The sequence below is a fragment of the Emydura macquarii genome, unplaced genomic scaffold (genome assembly GCF_026122565.2).
Source record: "Emydura macquarii macquarii isolate MOO-44397 ecotype Brisbane River unplaced genomic scaffold, CSIRO-AGI_Emac_v2 contig_3390, whole genome shotgun sequence".
Lineage (NCBI taxonomy): Eukaryota > Metazoa > Chordata > Testudines > Chelidae > Emydura > Emydura macquarii.
Window position 1 is genome coordinate 8,704,754 of NW_027133527.1, and position 17,258 is coordinate 8,722,011.

Genomic DNA, 17,258 nt, shown 5'->3' on the forward strand with positions numbered 1-17,258 from the left:
TGAACTCACCCAGGATGGTGCAGCTCCCTTACTGGTGCCAAAGGTACTAGGGGATCGTAAATGATCAAGCGTTTAGGGGTGCTGTCTTGCATCTTACACAGTGCTCCCTAATGCAACAGAGGGGTATTGGGACAGTCCTGACATGATGGGGGGACCAACCTTACTGAAACAGTGACACCACTTTTGCAGCATCTGAGTATTCCTGTAGTAATCTCCCATTGTGAGATTCAATGAGAAGTGGTATGGTTGTACTCTGTATCAAAGGGCAGGTCTACACTGGTGATGGTGGTCATCGGGAGATATGCAAGCTACATAATGTATTTTGCGTATCTCTCATCGACGTACTTACATTGACGTACCACGGTGTCTTCTTGGCATTGCATCGAGGGGAGACACCCTCCCATCAACACAGCCGTACTCCTTTTGGGGAGATGGACTAATTGAGTTGACCAGAGAGCACTTTCTGATCGATTGAGCGGGTCCACACAGACCCGCTCAATCAATGCTGCTGTATTGATGCCTGCTACCTCAGCAGTGTAGACATAACCAAATTCATCATCCTTTAAGGGGTATACCTAAGTATTTCCTACCTAAATGACAAGAGGCCACATTGACCCAGATGCACTGGTAGCAGATACGGTACTAGGCCGCCGTTGTTCTACCACAGCCATGTGACTTGGGTAGCTCAACCAACTTCTTTCTAGAGGGATGGCCTGTAAAGACTCCAGCACCCTAGAGAGAGACTCCAGCCTTAAAGATATAATTGACTGCTGGAGCAGCGAAGGTATCATCAGAATCAACCTTCATGGAACTTTCCTTGTCTGTGGTTAGAGACTCAAATGTGTGCCCATTCTGGTCTTGGGGTTGAGAGCAGCTTCATCTTTTGTTTTTCCTCAGGGGAGGCCATGTAGTGAAGGTTGGATTGTGACATTCCCATTGTCATTAAATCATGGGTGGATGTGGTATTCTTACTGGGAAATTGAAAAATTATCAGTTAGATAATAGTATTAGTTAGGTTTGGGATGTTAATCATAGCAAAATAACACTGTTTTAAGCTACTCTTCTTTAGAAATCTCCCATTTATCCCTCAAAGTCCAGGAAACATTTAATTGAGATTAACTTAATTCCTTAAAACACAAAATACATTTTAAAGAAGGAAATAAGACAGTTTAAAAAAAAAATAAAAGAACAAACTATAGGCAGGCAGAGGGTTAAGTATCCCGTACAAAATGTTAAATATAATATAGCAGATAGTCACACAACAGCTCTGCTTACTGTCCCCTGCACACACCTTTAATCTCTCTCTCTGTCCTCTTTAAACTACAAACTCCCCATCTGTTTTGAAAGTGCTTGGCATACTTTGGCTGTTACCATATTCTAACTAGCTTTGCTGAAATTTTCCGACAGACACCATGGGAAGGAGGCTTATTTAAACTACGGATGCTTTTCAAGGATGACTATCCCTCCTCACCCCCAAAATGTAAGTAAGGTGAAAAAATACCAGTTTTTAGTAGAATGATGTTGAATCTGAATGCTTCAGGTAGTATGAAAAACTAACTAGCCATTTTCTGCTAATGGTAGGGTGGAGTTTTTGTAATACTTCATTAATTATCCTGGGTGCTTAATGCCTATTATAGTAAAAATTTAAATGGTTATAATTCCTATTTTCATGTGCGTTTACATGTTCATCTTTAGAATAAAATTTTTCCAGGCTTGCCTCTTTAGAAAGCTTAAGAAAGCTGTTCAGCAATGTAAGTTCAGGAAGATTAGAAAAATCTGTGGGTTGTTTTTATTTTGGGGTTTTTTTGGAGGTGTGTGTATGAAGGAATGTTTTGGTTTTTTTTTTTTAATTAGTGATCACTTTTTCCTAATACAGGTCCAGTAAAAATGTCTCAGTTATGAAACTTAGTATAGTGTGTTGCATCTACTTAGTTTTGGTTTAAAAACTATTGAAAATTGCATAATGTGCATTCTTGTTAGAAAAGTATCTTAAGAGGATTGCACTTAAGTGGAAGCACTATGAATATGTGTGCAGCTAGTCTTGTTTAGAAAGACCTCCATAAGCTGAATAGACACAGCAAGAATTCTCAGGCCCTTTAACTCCAGATTTTTCTTCATTCTGTTTTTTAAAAATCTAGTTTTAATTAAATATTAAAGATGGGAGATCAAACATTCAAAAGCTAGGATTGTTCCATCAATTTTTTTAACTTAATATTTTTTCTGTTCCTTTCCCTTAAATGTTCCCATGTATTATAAGATATACAGGATGTGCAAACTTACTGTAATAACATTTTTTGGTATGTTCTCACTTTAACATGTGATACCATAATCATAACGTTACATTAACATTAGTTTGGCTTTTTTGTGTGTGTTGTGCGTACAGGACACATTATGTAGAGTAATACATAAATTATTTCTTTGCAGTTTTCTATCCTACTCCAAGCTGTGGAAACCACTTGTATTTATGATTATCTTTGGTATTTATAATACTGTTGTTCTGGCTGCTGAGTCTATACACTTCTGCTTTATAATAGCTATGTAGCTACTATTGATCTTAACGTTCCAGTACCCATTAGGGAAATCTGTAGGAAAACAGAAAGTCTTTACATTTCATAGATTTTTCTGTCTATGGAGTTCTGTTGCCCCAGCTAATCACTGGCTTTCTTGAACAAATTATTTTTTCAAAACTATTATTTAAATGATTACATATGTCTTTTTGGAAACAAGGCTGTTGCTTTTTGGGTGTCTGGAGCATCATCTGAGGCAGGCGTGTGTTCTCTCATTGATGACAAGATTTAAGTTTTCCCAGTTAGAATATAAAAATGGCCATACTGGGTCAGACCAATGGTCCATCTAGCCCAACATCCTGTCTTTCAACAGTGGCTGGTACCAGGTACTTCAGAAGGAGTTAACAGAACAGGATAATTATCAAGTGGTCCACTCCCAGCTTCTGGCAGTCAGAGGTGTAGAGACATTTAGAGCATGGGGTTGCATCTTAACTAATAGCCACTGATGGATCTATCCTTCATGAGCTTGTCCAGTGTTTTGTTGAACCCAGTTATGTTTTTGGCTTCACAACATACCCTGGCTATCGGTGCCACAAGTTGATTGGGTGTTGCATGAAGAAATGCTTCCTTATGTTTGTTTTAAACCTGCTGCCCATTAATTTCATTGGGTAATCCCTAGTTCTTGTGTTGTGAAGGGGTAAATAACACTTCCCTATTTACTTCTTCCACATCATTTGTGATTTTTAAAGATCTCATAACCTTCCCCTTAATTGTCTCTTTAAGATGAACAGTCCCAGTCTTTTTAATCTCTCCTCATATGGAAGTTGTTCCATACCCCTAATAATTTTTGTTGACATTCTCTATACTTTCCAATTCTGATATCTTTTTTGAGATGGGGTGATCAGAACTGCATTCAGTATTCCAGATGTGGGTGTACCATGGATTTATATAGAAGCATTATGCTATTTTCTGTCTTATTATCTATCCTAGTGGTTCCCAACCTTTTTGGCTCAAGGGCCACAGTTATCATTTCTACAGCCATGAAGGGCCACTAGTCTCCCCCAGCAGCTTCCTGCCCTCCAATATAGCCAAACAGAAGGAGTCCTTGCTGGTCTCCCATCACCCTGGCTGCAGCAGGGAAACCGCACACATCCTGTAGCCCCGTGCGCTACATCTAGATCCCTAGGCAGTGGCTCCCTTCTGCAGCCAGGGGGATGGGAGATCAATGCTCCCCTCCCTCTGGCTCTAGCAGGACCCCCAGTGCTTAGGAACCCAGGTGGAACGCTTTGCTGTGCTCCCTGCTACAGCCTATGGGAGAGGACCACTGATCTCCCGTCCCCTTGGCAGCAGCAGGGAGCCTGCACCGGTCTTGTAGCCCCGCTGCATCGTCTCTGCCTAGGTCCTTGGGCTGCAGCTCCCTTCAGCAGTCATTGGGAGGAGAGCGGTGGCCACTTTGAAAGACCCTGCGGGCCACTTTTGGCTCTCAGGCCACGGGTTGAGAACCACTGATCTATCCCTTTCCTAGTGGTTCCCAACATTCTGTTTGCTTTTTCAACTGCTGCTGCACATTGAGCAGATCTTTTCAGAGAACTATTCATGATGACTCCAAGATCTCTCTTGTGGCTGGTAACAGCTAATTTGCACCCCATCATTTTGTATATAATTGGGATGATGAATTGAATGGGGTACTCCCTGAGAGAATAGAATATGCCACCTAAAGGTTTTGTCCTGTTTCTTCAGGGCCTTGGAAATTTTCCTGATGCATTTGGTCTCTTACTTCAGTTGATCTCCAACTTAATGCTGCTGACATAACAGAGAGCCTACCTTTTAATTTGTAAAACCATACAGGAGGCATCCTGAGAAATATCAGCTGGCATGAAAGATTCTGCCAGTATTAATGGAATTCCTCATTTAAAAAATAGGGAATATCTCTGGAACTGGCTTGCTACTGAATCAGTCATCTATCATCTTGATGAATGCCACTTTGCATTTAAGTCCTTACAAAGGCAACTGACATATTAAAGAAACACAGTTTAATTTTAGGGACAAAATTGGTTGTACAATTGATTGTACAAATGGAATAGAAACATCTTAATTTAAATGCAATTTATGCTTAATTTAAAATTTTCTGTGTTCTGAATGCAACTAGTGGTCTTGTTCATAAAGATAAAGTGAAACAGGAAAAAAAAACCAAAAACTTAAAATAAACACGCTTGTTGAGACTTTTTAAAGGTACTATGAATGTCTCTTTAATGTAACACTTTCAATGAAGTGGGGGAATAGTGGTGAAAAATTCTAGATGTCATTTTTTTCATTTTTTTTTTTTTTCATTTACTTTATTATTTTATGCAGGAGTGTGGAGTGTTGATACAAGTAGTATTGCATTTTGGGCCTAGAGACACTTCTGCCATCACAAAGCTATTATGAATAGAGAGCTTGGTGAAATAGCAAGGGAAACTGCCCTCTAGTGTAAGAGCAGTTGCTTGTGGCACAGTGCTTGTTTTGGGAACTAGATTGTGCTCCTCATAATATCAGTGCCCATTAATGTTAATATCCACTGACTGTCCATCCAGCAATTTAAACTTGTAAAGACTATATCTGTGTTACTCTTTCAGTCAATCATATTTCATAGTGGTGGGATCTGAGCTCTGCAAGGAAGTGGTAAAAGTTTGGGTGAGCTGCTCTGTATAGAATTCTTTAACTAATAAATGATCCCCTTTATATTTTTACTGCACTTAATGCCATTTAACATTAGCGAAAACCTATTATCCATGCTAAGATAGGAGGAAACATTGTTCATTTAGAACATATTTTGGCCAGGACTGATCATGTTAATCAGTAATGTGGCTGAGATCTGATGTGGAGATAAAAGTAGACCCAAGGAAAGAGGAAGAACAAAAGGTAGCTGCAGTACAGAAAAACTTCACAGATTTTCTGAATGGTATTGTGATGCTAGGAGGTTGTACTACCTTGTGGTGTAGGGGAAGTGGCTAGCTTTACTAGAAGGCTACTTTTTAAATGTTCTGATTTTGAGGACTTGGTACAAAATTTAAATTTGTACATAAAGAACTCTTTTCTCTCTTAGGTAAATTTGAACCACCATTATTCCACCCAAATGTGTATCCTTCAGGCACAGTCTGTCTCTCCATCTTAGAGGAGGATAAGGATTGGAGGCCAGCAATCACAATTAAACAGGTCATAACAGTCTTCTGTTAAAACTGTACACCTTTGCTGGCTTTGTCAGCTTTTCTTTTGTTTGTGTGATTCTGAAATGTCTTGTGCACAATTCTACAATTCATTTATAGAAGTTCCAAATGGTATATGTTTCATAGTAATATTTACATAAATTCTTTTCTTTCCACTCTTTCTTATACAGATCTTGTTAGGAATACAAGAACTTCTAAATGAACCAAATATTCAAGACCCAGCTCAAGCAGAAGCTTACACAATTTACTGGTTAGTTTTTTTTTTTTTTTTAAACAAAGTTGTTGTAGGCCCTTGGTCTCCATTGTGTGATTGACAGTGTGACAGGTAAAGTAGTGTGTAGAAAATAAATTCTGGGGCTGTTTTATGTATAGATGTTTAGGGTTAGGGTAACCTCAACAAAACAACTAACTTTAACGTTAAGGTTGAAGGTCCAGTGAAAGCAAGGAAAGTTAATACAGTAGCATATAGAGGCCCCAATCAGGAACCAAAGTCCCAAAGTTCTGTACAGTTATTTAAAGAGAGTCCTTGCCCCTAAAGAGTTCAAAATCCTAGGTTAATAAGACATAAATGGGTGAAATTAATGTGCAGAGGAAAGGGAGCGGAAGGATGAGTTAACAAGTCCTGTACAGTAACTATGTGCACAATTGTTCCTCACTATGTGCCTAATTGTAATAAGCTGGCAGGTTCTGTAGCCATTTTGATTTTAAAATGGTGGGGCACAGGGTAGCATATGGTGCAGCATCGAAAAGAGTATGGAGTTCTTTGTGAGAAGTGGGCTAATGGATGGTGAAGGCTGGGAACTTGGGCAGAATGAAATGGCATGGGATGCGATGAGGTTATGGATCTGATAAGTAGGATAGGTCTAAGTTGTGAAATCTTAAAGGTAGGAAAGAACATCTCTTTCAAGTAATCTTCTCTGAGATCCTTCCTGTCCTACAAGCAAAGGAAGACAGACAATAGAAGATTCCGAAAGTTAATTGTTGGCTAGGTAAGTGGTGGAGGGCTTTGCTTTGTGGAACTTTGTTCCACCTTCTATGGGAAGAGTGGCTCTATAGCTTGGATGAGTGGCCAGTCTCCTTGGAGATAGGCTAACAAGAATAGTCAGGAGGGGTTTAAATTCATAGCAAAAGGGGACAGTGAAAAGAGAGAAGATAGGAGCACTCAGGTGGCAGAAAATTGAGGTGTTGATAAAATGAATCAAGGAGCCAAAGGACACAAGGGGAAGAAATTATTTAATTGTCTATACACTAAGTGTTAAGAGCCTGGGTAACGAAGAGGAATTGGCATTGCTCATTTATGAAGATAAATTTGACTTTTATTACAGAAATCTGGTGGGATGATTCATGTAATTAGAATATTAAAATCAAGTATTATAACCTAGTTAGGAAGGATCAAAGAGGCAAAAGGGGAAGGACAGTGCACTGTATGCCAAAAATTGGCATGATCTGTTTCTGAGTCACTGATAATTAACAAAAAATTATCTTGAATGCTTATGGATCCATGTCCTAACAGATAAAGCACAAGATGGGGTCTAGCTGATTCCTGCTACAGACCACTAAATCACACTAGGGAACAGAATAGCTGCCTCCTTCCACATCTATCTATAATGCAGAGGGGGGAAAAAATGAGATCATGGAGGACTTCAATTTGAGAGACACATGCTGGAGGTCTCATGCTGCCAGTGTAAAAACATCCTTAGAATTTTTAAACATCATAGTTGAATTTCCTAATTCAAAAAGTGTTGCAGCCAATGTGGAGCAATTCTATGTTAGACCTTGTCCTAACGTATAAAGAGGAACATTTATAATGTGCAAGCAGAATAAAGTCCAGACCAGTAATATACAGTAGCACCTCAGAGTTACGAATACCTTGGGATCGGCAGTTGTTTGTAACTCTGAAATGTTCATAGCTCTGAACAAAATGTTATGGTGGTTCTTTCAAAAGTTTACAATTGAACACTGATTTAATACAGCTTTCAAACTTCACTATGCAGAAGAAAAATTCTGCTTTCCCTTTATTTTTTTAGCAGTTTGCGTTTAACACAGTACTGTACTATATTTGCTTCTTTTGTCTCTGCTGTTGCCTGATTGCATACTTCGGGTTCCAAACGAGATGTGTGGTTGACTGGTCAGTTTGTAACTCTGATGTTCGTAACTCTGAGATTCTACTATATCTACTTGGTGATTTAGTGGGGCCAATTTTACAAAGCTGAAAATAATTAGGAGCTAAAGCAGCTGGGAGGAAGAATTTAATCAGAAAAATGTGAATGATACCCAATTATCTTTTAAGAACCTTTACTAGATTCCCAAAAACCACAATTGAGGAAGGCTGTACTGGTTCTTCTTGGAATGCTTGCTCATGTCCATTCCACTATATGTGTGTGCATGGCTACTGGAACTTCTTTTCCCTTAGCAGATCCTGTAGGGCCGGCTCCGGTGCCTCCTGGAGCTCCGTGCACATGCCACGGTATATGAGGTGCTGCTGGCCCTCAGTTCCTTCTTTCCACCCATGACATTACTGGAACTGCCTGTGCTTGCATTGCAAGTGCTTAATTCCCTGTGTTTTGAACTTTAAGCAATGATTTTTTGTGTTAATTAGCTTAATAACTGTTGTTAGTGGTAGTTAGAGACTTTGAGATAGTGTGGCTGAGACTTTGCTGGGAGCGGGTATGCTCCGGTCTCATGGCTTCAAGCCGTGTGCTTCCAGCAGGAAGGCTTTCCTGTTAATGACCCCCGTTAACAGGTGTGGGGGGAAGCCCTTCATAAGGAGAAGAATGGATCTGCAAGGCTTTCAGACCTCCAGAAAATCCACCTGAAAGCCTTGCTCATGGAGCCCCCAGCCGGCTCTGAACCGACCCGCTCTACTGCGGTACCTGGCGTGCTGTCAGTGCAGAGTGCACCGTCGGCACTGAATCGACTTGGCACGCAAAGAGATGGAATCAGCGCTTGGCGCGTGGACACTCCCCCGCACCGTCTAAGCAGGTGGGGTGGAGCACCGATCCGTACCATGGTCGATTGATGGAGGCCCACTGCCTGAGCCAGCGTCTCTAGCCAGGGAGCCTCCTCTGACTCCCTGGGAGTGGGGGAGCCCGTTAGCACCTACCGGCACCGTCGACTTTGGAGGCTGTTGGGCAGCAAGAGCCTTGTTGGCCTTGCATACGCCACCGCTGCCCATGAGAAAGAAGGGGCTGGTGTTATGGGGGAAGCCCGCGTTGGGACCCCCTGAATGGCTCAGGAGATCCCCAGCACAGGGAGGAAGATCTCTTGCAGATCGGTTTCCTAGGGTAGAGCAGAAACGCTCCCCTAGAAATTATCCCAGGTCGCGGTCGCCAGATCGACCTGCATCAAGGCGGAGAGCGAAGTCGCCCTGTTCGCGCTGGTCTCGACCCCCTGGCACTGGGTGAGGTCCATCCCACCGTTCCCGCAACTCCGGCAGCAAAGAGTTCGCCCACAATGATGCAGCGCTGATCCCAATCACCGGAGACAGTCTCTGTACTGAGGAATTCGCCAGACGGTGCCGAACCCCGTTGCCGGAGACAGACTCGGCACCGAGGAGTTTGCCCCCTGCACCGAGGCAGTGCTGAACCTGGATGCTGGAGACAGCCTCGGCATTGAGGATTCGCCCCCCTCACCGAGGCTGCGTCAGACTCGGTTGCTGGAGACAGACTCTGCACCGAGAAATTCACTTGGCACCAAGGCTGCGCAGAACCTGGTCGCAGGAGTTTGACTCGGCACCAAGATGCATGCAGAGCACAAAGTCCTTGATACTGGGATGATGCTCTGGTCAGCCCAGCTCACCACAGCATTGTCCATACGCCTGCTCTGGCTGCAGCACCCACGTCAAACCTAGTAGTCGAGGTTGTCAATGTCGAGGGGACGCTTGATGGAGTACCTGTGGATCGGGGCACCGCCTCCCCTCCCGCCCGGGCTCAGTACTGCACAGTAAGAGCCTTTGGGGCAGCCCCACCATGGTCTTTTGATGGTGCCTCGGTGTCCTTTTGGGGAGGTAGTCGCTGTGGGAGCCACCACCAACGAAAGGTGCCAGAGCCCCAGGCGCAGGTAGCCCCAGATGGCCTCAGAGGCAGTGGTCACCCCAATGGCTGTATGGAGGCCTATGGCGTTTCCTGGGGGGGAACGGGATCACAGTCTGTCAACCCCTCGGGGATGCAGTCAGTGTCTTGGGTACAGGGAAAGGGCCACCATTCGCCCTTGGATGATGACTCAACCTCATGGGCAGGGACTCCTGTGGGGACCGCCTGTCGACGGGAAGAGGTGCTGCAACCTGCAGAGCCCTCCAATCCCCCCTTTCCTCCCCACTGGATGAAGCATGCTCCTGGGCCCTGCTTGATTCTAGGGCACACTGGGAACTGCTCAGAGATGGCCTCCACTTTGGGACTGGAGGCAAAGGAGCTAAAGGGGTGTCAGACAGTCTTTTTAATGTGCTAGCAGTGGGCCCCCACAGTGTGGGTAGCTCTCCCGGTCTACAAAGGGGTGCTCAAGATAGTGAGGGCCTGGTGGCAAACCCCCCCCTCCTCCATAGCCTGATATCTAAATGAGCCGAGAAAAGTATTAAGCCTCTGCCAAGGGGTTTGAATTCTATAAAGATAAGGTTCAGTTGAGGCTGCACCGGGCCTTCCGGCCTAAGGTGGTTTCCCAGTTTCATTGTGACCGACATCTATTCTCCCTATGTTTTCCCCAAACCACACGGTTTGGAGGAGAAGAGAGGGTGGCACTCGTTAAATGTGAGAGGGGTCCTGGCTTCTACATCAGGTGTACAAGGCCGTTTTGGAGAGCGATGCAGCTCTTCGTCGCAGCAGCCAACCGAATGAAAGGTTCACCAGTCTCTGCCTGGTGCATTTTTCTTGTGAATAACTTCCTGCATCGAATTTGGCTATGAGCAGGTGACAGTGCTGCTTCAAGGTGCCATCATAGCTCACTCAACAGAGCTCAAGCTCCATCTACAGCCTTCCTAGCGGAAGTGCCAGGGCAGGTCATCTGCTGGCGGTACATACCTTCACGTCCCACCACGCCTTTGTCCAATGGGCGCGGGAAGATGCGGATTTCAGTAGAGCTGTGCTACAAGCATCTCATCGCTAAGTCTGGCCCACCTCCAGGGTACTGCTTGTTAGTCACCTATAGTGGACTGGACATGAGCAAGCACTTGGAGAAGAAAACAAGGTTACTTACCAGTAACTGCTGTTCTTCGAGATGTGTTGCTTATGTCCATTCCACAACCCAGCCCCCGTCCTCGCTGCCGGAGTTGGCAGAAAGAAGGGACTGAGGAGGCGCAGGGCCAGCAGCGTCTCATATACCACGGCATGTGCGCAGGGCTCCATGGGGCTCTGGAGCCGGCCCTATGGGATCTGCTAAGGGGAAAAAAGTTCCAGTAGCTGTGCACAGAGGCGTGCACACACCTATAGTAGAATGGACATGAGCAACACATCTCGAAGAACAGCAGTTACTAGTAAGTAACCTTGTTTTAAAAAAAACCAACCTGGTTTAGAGGGGAATGGAAGGCAACCAGAAAAAAATATATAAGAAATCTAAGAAAAGGGAAGTTGATAGTAATGACTCTAAATGAGAAGTGGGAATTGCAGAATATGTATAGGGGAAGTCAAGGGACACAAGGAAAAATCTATGGTCAGCGGTGTTAGGGACAATAAGGAAAAATAGATGATGCAGTCTCATCCTATGGTGATAACTTTCCGTTTCACTAGTATCTCTGTGGGATGTTTAAGCAGAAGAAAGTTTGACATTTTAAAATCAGCAGGTCCAGATAACATGCATCCAATCGTTTTAAAAGGCTGAGGTACTTGCTGGACTATTAATGTTGATTTTCAATAGGTCTCAGAGCATTGGGCAAGTTCCAGAAGACTGGAATAAAGCTAATGTGCCCATTTTTAAAAGGGTAAATGAGCTCACTTGGGAAACTATAGGGCTGTCAGTTTGACATTGATTCTGGGCAAGATAATGAATTGGCTGATAGAGGACACAATAAAGAACTAAAGGAGGGTGATGTAATTAATTTAAATAAACATGAATTTATGGCAGGTAGATCTTTTTAAACTAACTTGATATATTTTTTAATGAGATTACAAGTTTGGCCGATAAAGGTAATAATGCTGTCAGAATAGACTTAAACTTCTATAAGGCATTAGATTTGGTACTGTACAACATTTTGATTAAAAAACTAGAACAATTTTAAAATAATATGGCACATATTAAATGGATTAAAAACTGTCTAACTGATGGGTCCCAAAATGTAACTAAAAGGTGTATCATCACTGAGCGGATGTGTTTATAGTGGGGTCCTGCAGGGATGGTTCCTAGCCCTACGCTAGTTAACATCTTTATTAATGACCTGGAAGTAAATATAAAATCACTGGTAGTTTGAAGATGACACAATAATTGCGGGAGTGGTAAATAATGAAGAGGACAGGTCACTGATTCAGAGCGATCTGAATTGTTGGTAGGTTGGGCACAAGCAAACAATGTGTTTTAATACAACTAAATATAATCATATATCTGGGAACAAAGAATGTAAGCCATACTTACTGGATGGGTTTACTCTATCCTGAGAAGCAGTGACTCTGAAAAAGATTTGGGTGTCATGGTGGATAATCAGCTGAATGTGAGCTCCCAATGTGAGACTGTGGCCAAAAGAGCTAACGTGATCCTGGGATGCATAAAACAGTGTAATCTTGAGTAAGATCAGAGAAGTTATCTTCCCCTCCGTATTTGGCACAGGTGCAACAGCTGGAGTACTGTGTCCCCAGGTCTGATACCCACAATTCAGGAAGAATGTTGATAAATTAGAGAGGATTCAGAGAAGAGCCACAAGAATGACTAAAGGATTAAATAACATGCCTTAGTGGTGATCTCAAAGAGTTCAATCTATTTAGCTTAACAGAGAAGGTTAAGGGGTGATTTGCTTAGTCTATATGTACATGGGGAACAAGTATTTAGTAACAGACTTCAATCTAGCAGAGAAAGGTGTAGCGTGATCCAATGGCTGGAATTGAAGTTAGACAAATTCAAACTGGAAATAAGGCGTACATTTTAAACAATGAGAGTATTAACCACTGGAACAATTTACCAACTGTTTTGGTGGATTCTCCATCACTGATGATTTTTAAATCAAGATTGGATGTTTTTCTAAATGATGTGCTGTAGGAATTGTTTTGGGGAAGTTCTGTGGCCTGTGTTATACAGGAGGTCAGATTAGATGATCACAATGGTTCCTTCTGGCCTTAGAATCTGTGAATTTGGTGAAGAGTAGAGCCAGTGGGAGGTCTCAAATTGGGTGGTAACCTTGAAGCAAAATTATTTTGGCAGCAGTCTTGAATGGACTTTATGGGATCAAAGTCTCAGTAGTAAAGACCAGAAATGATGAGATAAAGGTGTAAATGAGAGCTTTGGCCATCTGGACAGAAAAGACCAGATTTTGGAGACTATGAAGGAAAAAGTGCCAAGTTTTGGAAACAGTCTGGATATGAAGGCTCATAGAGAAGGTGGAATCAAAAAATGACACCTGGATTATGGACCTGAGTGATTGAGTGGATGGGAGTGGTACTACAGTGACCAAGAAAGGATGAGGATGGAGTATTGACCCCGGGATTTCTTTTTTTTTTTTTTTTGAAACACCCTCTTTAGCTACTTTGAGAACAGCGTGAATGGAGTATAGAGTGTAGAAGCAGGATTGAATAGAACCAGGATGTAGTTGGAGGAAAGGAATTGGAGGCAATGGTTGTAGACAGTGCATTGAGTTAATTTAAAGATGAAGGAAGGTGAGGCAAATAGTGTCAGTGGTGGGTTTTTAGCATGGAGCAAGAGCAGATTATGTTAAAAGGTAAATTACCATGAGGTATGAAGGGAATAAGATGATATTTTTGCATTTGTTAAATGAAAATCTAACAATGAAATGGGGAGGTGATTTTTTGAGCTCATCTGCTTGAGCACCTCATTATCAATGTGAAACTCTCAAATGACCTCAGCAGTGATGGTTATAATAATAATTAAAAAAAAAAAGGTGAACTTGAGCAGACACAATTACTTCTGACTAGTTGTAAAGGAATTTGTCTGTATCTGGTTGGAGGAGGGACTCACAATTCCATGTTAAAATACTTCTCCCCAGAAAAAGCTCACTAGACTGTGTCATAGGAGAAGAGGCATAATGTAAACAATAAAAGGAGAGATTTTGGATGTATTAGCTGTTCACAGGATGACTGTGAGCCACCAGTATGAAGTGTCCATGAAAAAGACATCCTAGGAATTCTTTTGCATCAGACAAGGTGTTTCCAGTAGAGATAGGAAAGTATTAATGCCCCTGTACAAGGCTTTGGCAAAACCTCATTTGGAATACTCTACAATTCTGGTCACCTGTGTTCAAGAAAGATTAATTCAAACTGGAATAGGTGCTGAGAAGGGCTGATGATCAGGGAAATGGAAAGCCTGTTTTACAATAGGATACTAAAAGACCTTGGCTTGTTTAGCCTAGCAAAATTAAGGCTGAGAGGAGATCTGATTGATCCCTACAAATACATGGGGCATAAACACCAAGCAGGGAAAAGAGCTGTTGAAACCAAAGGACAGTGTTGGCACAAGAACAAATGGGTATAAACTGGCCATCAGTGAATTTAGGCTGAACCTTGGGAGGTTTCTAATCAGAGAAGTGAGCTTCTGGGACAGCCTTCTAATAGGAGTAGTGGGGTCAAGAAAGGTAACTGTATTTAACATGCAGCTTGATAATCTTATGAATGGGATTATATGACATGGTTTCCTGTGATAGTAAAGGACCTGACATGATGACCCAAGCTGTCCTTCCAGTTCTATGTACTTACATTTTAAAGGCATAAACTTAAAGAAAAACGTGCCACTACACAAGGAAAATCAAACAGTTAATAAACTAGATCCCTTTGTTTGGAGTCTCTGGAATAAGGCAGCAAGAGAACACATTGGCGGGTGTTTTATGCCTGGTCACTTGTAATGAGGCATTAGTTTGTTGGTATGTTGGAAACATTAGAGTTAGAACCCTGTGTGTATTCTCTAGTACTTAGGAAAATGACTAAATCTTTAATTGTAGGCAAATTTCATGTTCATAAGGAAGGGATTCTTACACAGAACTGTTTTACAGCAAGCCTGCAGCTGGTGGTGTGCAAGCTTCTCTTGCAGCTAAGCTAAGGTATTTCAACTGTGTATACCCTACACTAGCACTCCTCAGAGCGGGGACTCCTAATAGTGCTGAATTCTGTGATCTATTTCATGCACATGCAGAAACAAAGTTTGATCTTAATTTAGGATTAAAATCGAGGTCACTCAAAGTGAAAGACTTGGTGAGCTAACCTCTACATCTGGAGGAATTTTATCTAACAGGAATCTAAGAACAGCTAAGGTACACTTAGCTCTATATTTATAAACTAGAGCCCAACCAAAAAAAAAATCATCCAAATAAATACACTTGTGATGTTTCTGTGCACCAGATATTGATATTCTGGGTCTCTGGGCTACTCTTAATGAAAAAACTGATGGTGAGAGAAAACTCTCAGCAGAACAAAAGGTTGCAGTTGCAACTCAATCTGGTATCTGAATGCATGGGAAGACATGATGCTTCATAAATAGGTGTCCTTTTATATGAACTGTTGAATGTCCCTGTTCAAGATTAAATTTCTTTCATATGCCAATGTTTTGTTTAGATTTCTGCTGTACTCTATTCTTTCACTACTGGCCTGTTGTTCTACAATATTAGCCACACAGTAGACTACCAGTTCCTAGAATTATCCTATCTTTTTCCTCCTGATAGATATAGAAAAAGTAAGTTAAACTGCATATCTATACACAGTCTCCTAAGCCCAGAATCTTTTTTTTGCCTGACTTTTAGGGTGGGAAGAAGGAGATTGTATTCTGTGGTGATACAACCTGTGTAAGAGAAACTTTAGAAGAAATTACATTACTTTAGTATACAGTGTAGTAGTAGTCGTATCAGCCCCAGGATATTAGACACACAAGACCTCTTCCACCTTGTCTCTCTAATTACTTTAATATGTGACGAGCACTTAATGAAATAATAGAAATGTCATGGTATTTTCAGTCTACCAGTTAATACATGTTGAAGCTTGACATCAATTTATGTGGTGAATCTAACAGTAACTCTGTAAATGTCTTGTCTCCTTCCACAAAATGCTCTTACTTCTGATATACAATCATCTTCCTATTTCCTGCAGCAAACTCTACTGGACGTGTTAGTTTCTGTCTTACTCGGGCTACCAGGCTGCTAAAGACTAGTCACTTCTTTCCAAACAAAATGTGTCCTGCAGTACAAATGACCCTCTCATTAAATGAGCAGTGTTTGGACAGTGAGCTGTTGGTATAGCCAAGATTTTTTTTCATTTATCCTTTGGTTAGTTCAGTCATGGGTTTCTCTACTGTAATGAGTATGTAAAATATTTAATCTGTCTAATTTCTCTTGCTTTAAGGAATAATTTGAGAGTCTTGTATGGATGAGAACTACTTAAATAGCATTTATTGTGTAGCTTGATGTAATTGATATCTGAAACGTCTAATGCCTTTTATTTTTTATATCCAGCCAAAACAGAGTGGAATATGAAAAGAGGGTTCGAGCACAAGCCAAGAAGTTTGCGCCATCATAAGCACCTGTCATACAGCATCTTAAAAAGGAAGGGATTGGTTTGGCAAGAACTTGTTTACAAAATTTTTGCAAAATCTAATGTTGCTATGTACAATTAATATTCACTTAGGGGAGGGGGTTGTATGTGTGCCATTTTCCATATTCGCCACTTGTATACAGTTCTGAACTCGCTGAATTGCCCCCAGTTTTTTCATACAGGGTCTCTTCCTTCAGTCTTTTGTATTTTTGATTGTTATGTAAAACTTGCTTTTATTTTAATATTGATGTCAGTATTTCAACTGCTGTAAAATTATAAACTTTTATACTTCTATAAATTCACTAGTATCTCTAGTTACTTTGCTATCTGATGCAGGCATGCTTTAAAATGTTTAGAACTATATTTAGACTCTAGCTGGCTGTATGAAAAAATCATACCCTCCACCCCCTTCCCTCCCCTTAATTTGTTTTTCTATCTTTCAGAAACTAGGTTGTTATTGCTTAAGAGCCTCAGAGATCCAAAGTCAGCCAGCATCTTGATTCTGCATCACTTCCTTTGTGTTTATATGGCGTTTTGTCTGTGTTGCTGTTTAGAGTAAATAAACTGTTTATATAAAGGTTTTTGTTTCATTATTTTCATTGAAATGACTAAAAGGAGAAGAGACTTCCAGTTAAATGTTGTTTCAGAAAGCAAAATTCAGTGATCCTTCCTTTTTTTATTAAGGCCTCTAATATTGTATGCCTGTTTCATTGTTACCCCCTCTCTTCCCCTTTCCCCAAATTGTAGAAGTGACCCTTCTCTAACCCTTTACACCTGAATGATAGTCATTGAGACTTGGTTAATATGAATCAATTTCTCAGATCTTTTAAGGAAAGTCAACTCTGACCAGCACATTGGCATTACCTAAACTGATGTTTACAGTG

General features: G+C 41.6%; 1 protein-coding gene across 1 annotated transcript in view; it reads left to right on the plus strand.

Moving 5' to 3' along the window:
• Positions 1-16,952, plus strand: part of UBE2I (ubiquitin conjugating enzyme E2 I) — a 35,456-nt gene extending 18,504 nt beyond the window's left edge. Inside the window, exons 4-7 of the mRNA XM_067534099.1 lie at positions 1,408-1,480; positions 5,593-5,702; positions 5,884-5,963; positions 16,296-16,952. Of these exons, the coding sequence (XP_067390200.1) occupies positions 1,408-1,480; positions 5,593-5,702; positions 5,884-5,963; positions 16,296-16,359 (327 nt within the window). The 3' untranslated portion in view covers positions 16,360-16,952. The remainder of the gene's footprint in view (positions 1-1,407; positions 1,481-5,592; positions 5,703-5,883; positions 5,964-16,295) is intronic.
• Positions 16,953-17,258: the final 306 nt, after the last annotated feature.